Source organism: Carya illinoinensis, chromosome 14, assembly GCF_018687715.1.
Source record: "Carya illinoinensis cultivar Pawnee chromosome 14, C.illinoinensisPawnee_v1, whole genome shotgun sequence".
In the NCBI taxonomy this organism is placed as follows: domain Eukaryota; kingdom Viridiplantae; phylum Streptophyta; class Magnoliopsida; order Fagales; family Juglandaceae; genus Carya; species Carya illinoinensis.
Window position 1 is genome coordinate 15,657,748 of NC_056765.1, and position 5,244 is coordinate 15,662,991.

The 5,244-nt window shown below is 35.0% G+C and overlaps 1 protein-coding gene across 1 annotated transcript; it reads left to right on the top strand.

Annotated features, from left to right (window-relative positions):
• The first annotated feature begins 365 nt into the window (after positions 1-365).
• Positions 366-2,245, top strand: LOC122293629. The gene is made up of 3 exons (XM_043102160.1): positions 366-1,062; positions 1,246-2,081; positions 2,132-2,245. Exons 1-3 carry the CDS (start codon positions 366-368, stop codon positions 2,243-2,245), a joined length of 1,647 nt encoding a protein of 548 aa, XP_042958094.1.
• Positions 2,246-5,244: the final 2,999 nt, after the last annotated feature.

Genomic DNA, 5,244 nt, shown 5'->3' on the forward strand with positions numbered 1-5,244 from the left:
CAGATGTTTACATGTTCTAGTGTTAATACAGAGGGTCCGGAAATGGAATTATTGCATCTGGTTGTAATAGCAACAGAAAATATAGAACTGTGTAAACAACCATCTGTTGAAGAAGTGCAGAAGGCTCTAAAGTCTATTCCGATAGACAGCAGTCCGGGTCCGGATGCTTACTCGGCTTCTTTCTTTTCTCTGGCTTGGGATATTGTGAAAGAGGACCTTGTGGAGATGGCAAAGGAATTTTTTGCAGGGCAACCTTTTTCAAAATCTTTTGGAGCAACACAATTGGTTTTACTACCTAAGGTGGAGGAGCCTGTTGGTTTTGGGCAATTTAGGCCAATTAGTCTTTTTCTGTGATGTATAAGATCATGACAAAGATTATGGTATATCGTTTGGCTCCGGTACTTGGTAAAATTATTTCAAAGGAGCAAGCGGAGTTTATTCTAGGAAGAAGTATTTTTGACAATATGGCTTTGGCACAGGAGTTGGTACAAGGAATAAATCGAAAGGTTCGAGGTGGGAATGTGATGTTGAAGATTGATATGGCAAAGGCGCATGATCGTGTTAACTGGAAATTCCTTATGGATTTTTTACATCTTTTGGGTTTTTCTGAGAATTGGAGGAATTTAGTATATAATGCTATTTCTTCTCCTTGTTACTCGATTATGTTGAATGGTGGCTCTAAAGGTTTCTTTCAGGCATCGCGAGGAATAAGGCAAGGTGATCCACTATCACCATATTTGTTTATTTTGTCTCAGGAAATTCTTTCGCGCATGGTGAATCAACAATTCAGGATGGGTCGAATCAAGTGTTATCATTCAGGTGGCGGAACACTAATTTCGCATCTTTTGTATGCGGATGATGTTTTGGTTTTTACCAATGGAGGTAAGGTTGCTATTAGAAGGATTATGGAAATTTTACATCGGTATGAAGAGATGTCGAGGCAATTGACGAGTCCTACTAAATCAACGATTTATTTTTCTAATTCTATTGGTTTGGATCGTAAAAGGGATATAAAGAGGTTATCGGATTTTGTAGAGGGGAGTTGGCCTTGTGGTTATCTTGGTATTCCTTTGTATATGGGTCGGCTCAAAATTAATTTATTTGATGGTTTCTTGTCGAAGATTCAGAAAAAATTGGTGGGCTAGAAAAGAAAGCTTTTATCATTTGGGGGAATTATTATTCTACTAAAACATGTACTAAATAGCATTCCAATTCATATGCTTTCGGTTTTAAAAATTCCAAAAGGAATTTATGACAGGATAAGAAGCATTTTCTCTGATTTTCTTTGGGGTTCCTCTTCGGAGATTAGAAAAAGAAAATGGGTGTCGTGGAATGTGATTTGTAAGCCTGTGGAAGAAGGGGGGCTTGGTGTTAGAGACTTGATGGAGGTGCAGGAATCTTTATTTATGAAATTTGGTTGGAAATTGTTGAAGGGAGATTCTCTTTGGGCTGAATTTTTTAAGAAGAAATATATTGGCCAAGATCATGTATATAAGGCTATTCAAGTGCAAAAGGGGACAAGGTTTTGGAAAGGTGTAGCAGAATTAATGCCGAGAGTTATTAAAAATTCGAAATGGTTGGTGGGTAATGGGAATGTGAATTTTTGGATGGATAATTGGGTTGGTTGTGGGCCTCTTCATGATTTTTGTCCAGTAATAGGGAATATTGGCCTTAAAGTTACAGAGGTCTTTGATAACCGGGGTCCAAAGCTTGAGGTTATTGGTGATCTGGTTCCGGATGAAGTGATGCAATTAATTAAAGAAGCTGGAATAAAGTTGAAGCCAAATAATTTGGATGTGTTGATATGGAAGCATACGGTGGAGGGGAAATTTACAATGAAATCAGCCTGGGAGTTATCTAGAGAAAAGGGACAAATCTATGAATGGAAGAAGTGGTTATGGCAGCCTAATGTTCAGAAAAAAATGTCTTTTTTCTGCTGGAGGGCTAAAAGAGGGGCTGTGCCGACGGATGAAAGAGTGCAATGGATGAATATTCCTTTAGTGTCTAAATGTCAGTTTTGTGTTATTCCAGATGTAGAATCTTTGAATCATGTTTTATGTGCAGGGCCGGAAGTTCAAAAGGTATGGAGATACTTTGCAGAAATTTATAATGTTCGGCTGCCTCATATCAGAAACTGGAAGGGTATGATGTTGTATTGGTGGCAGAAAGCAAAGAAAAACACACAAGTGGGCTGGCTGCGAGGAGTCATTCCTATTATGATCTCATGGGCTTTATGGAAGTCTAGATGTTTATCGCGTATAGAAGGAGTTTCGTTCAGCATTGACGTTATCATTCGGCAAGTGAAATGGTTCCTACAAGAAGCCTGCTGCTCGGTACAAAGCTTTTATAAAATAAAAACAGGGTTATGAAATTATGCAAAGGTTGAACTTACCAATCATTCCAACACGTAACAAGCAACTAAAGTATATCAAATGAAAGATGCCAGAGGTCGGAACTGTGAAGCTGAATGTAGATGGGGGTGCTCGAAATAATCCGGGAGAGGCAAGTGGAGGAGGTATTATTCGGGATTCTTCGAATAGATGCATTGCTGGTTTTGCTCATAATTATGGTATTGCTTCGAATACGGTTACTGAATGTCGAGCATTACTTGATGGTTTGCGACTTTGTAAACAATTAAAGTTTCAGAATGTGTTAGTAGAATCTGATTCTTTGGTTGTTATGGATTGGGTTACATTTGGAGTTTGTAGACTATGGCTTTTATGGGAGTATTGGGATGAGATTCAGGGGATTTCTAGGGAGATAAGTGCGAGGTTTCGGCATATTTTCTGGGAAGTGAATATGGTAGTGGATTTTTTGGCAAAAGAGGGCGTACAGGGTGTGGTGTGTGATTTTTTGGGTTTGGATTTCGAGAAGAGTCGTCTTAGAGGCTTGATCCGCATGGATCGGTTGGGGATGGTTTCTATTAGAGAGATGTAATTTTTTGGTACTTTTGGTTCTTTGAGTTTGTTTTTTTGGTATTCCCCTGCCGTAAGTAAGAGTTTTTTTAATAAACTTGGGACAGGGCTACTAGGTGGGTGGCTACTGGCTCTTCGATTAAAAAAAAAAAAAATCCTTGCAAATACTCTGTAAATCCCTGGAATTGATATCTGGTATTTTCAACGAAAATTTTAAAATTGTTGCAAATAGTATTTTACTGCGTAATAGGGACACTGAAATAGGACCAAAAGCATTGCAAATAGAGAAAAAAGTGTTGCAAATGTGATCACTCAAGTATGGAAAATCGTTGTTAAAGTATAATTGCAACATTTAAAAGCGCTGCAATTATTATAAAATCGCTGCAATTGAACTGATCAATTCCAGCGATTTTCTTAAAAATTGTTGCAAATAATTTTTTCCAGTGCAATATAAATACTGAAAATAAAACCAAAAGTGCTGCAAAAATGAAAAAAACTGTTGCAAATGTGGTTATGGTTGTATGGAAAATCGTTGTTAAAGTGTAATTGCAACATTTAGAATCTCTACAATTACTATAAAATCGCTGGAATTGAGTTAATCAATTCCAGCGATTTAATTAAAACTTGTTGCAAATACTTTTTTGCAGCGTAACAGAAATGCTGAAAATAAAACCAAAAGCACTGCAAAAAAAGAAAAATTTTGCAAATATGGTCATAGCTATATGTAAAATTATTGTTAAAATGTAATTGGAACATTTAGAATCGTTGCAAAAGCTATGTAAATCGCTGCAATTGAATTTTTGGTGCATTCTTTTTTCGTTGTCGCCAGAGATGTTGGTTATATATATATGTCATTTTCGCACTTGATTTGAAATATATTATTTATCTTATTAATGCTTTTTTTATCCTGTTCATGTTAATCACTAAATAATTATTTAATCAATTTATTAAATAATCACTAAATAATTAACATTAATTCATCATTCATTATTGAACACTTTTCAATCATAATCCAGATTATAATAATCACCACAAGTTTTCACCTACATGAAACGATCACACATAAACCTATGATTCTTTCAATTCCATTGCTATATAACACTTATAGTGTTTATCTAACACCCAATTTAGAAATGGGAAACATAAAGAAAATTTCTCAAACTTTCATTATAAATCAAATCTTTGAGCACCTTTTCATCTAATATAATAAATCAAACGCATTCATTCATCTAAACCCAGTGGAAAATTCACATTAATGTAGTTATGGGCTATATACATTGGGGTGGACCAATTTGAATCCAAAACCTACAACTTACAAATTACTAAATATATAGAACACATTTCTTGCTTCTAAACATTAATTAAAAATGTCTACATTCATTCAAATTGTTCAACTGTCCTGCTTCTCTATGGACTAAAATTATATCATGTCATCTATAACAATGTTCACATGGGCATTGTGGTTTGGATAGAATAGCTTCAACATGTCTGCATCATGTGGAGGGGGGGAGGGATTGATTGTTCAGTATTTTTGATATTTCAATCTCTCTAACTCCAATTTGTCAATGAATAAAGAGAGCTGTTACGTAAACCCTACGATTAGTTTAATAGAGCACACATTGGCATGAACAAGAAAATAATACTCAAATTTGAAAACTAACTTTAATGTTCCTTCATCATCGCCAATTGCCAAAATGGAAAACATAAAGTTAGGCTGAAAACAGTCATATCTTACAGTCATTTAAGCAAAACACTCACCAGAAGGAAACTAGCACTTTTAGCAAAGCTGCTTGTAAAGAAATAGACTGTAAAGATGTTTGAAAGAATTCTTTCGTTCTATATATTTTACTGTATAGCTATACATATTTAAATTTAAATTTAAATTTTGTTGATCTTCAGCAGTGATTTCATTTGAAATCAGTTGATCTTCTACACTGCTGAACCCAAAACAGTGGAGCAAATACATTAAGCTTATATCATAAAAGAACGCATGTGAAGACGTCATCAACAGGAAACAAGCTATATTAGTTTTAGCATTATGCATGATTTTGTTTTCTGGTTAATGTATGTGTTTTCAACCCTAACATGGCTGTGATTTTAATGACTTTTGTGTATTTGTAATGATCAACATGTTCTGTCAGTTTTTCTTATTATATTGTTTTCCATCAACATGTAATGAGTACTCTACCTAGGTGTCTCTCATGTATACTACTTGTGTATAGCGGTTGCACCATTGCACTTATTAATAAAATCTTCTTACTTAAAAAATAAATAAAAGGAAACTCAGTAACAGAATATATTTAGAGAAGTTCTTTTTAGTGACGAACAG

Bases quoted from the DNA above. Each gene is read 5' to 3' on its own strand.
- LOC122293629 (XM_043102160.1), top strand. From the start codon at position 366: ATGACAAAGATTATGGTATATCGTTTGGCTCCGGTACTTGGTAAAATT. The intron at 1,063-1,245 runs GTATTCCTTTGT...AAATTCCAAAAG, and splicing joins TTGGCCTTGTGGTTATCTTG to GAATTTATGACAGGATAAGA. The intron at 2,082-2,131 runs GTATGGAGATAC...GCCTCATATCAG, and splicing joins CAGGGCCGGAAGTTCAAAAG to AAACTGGAAGGGTATGATGT.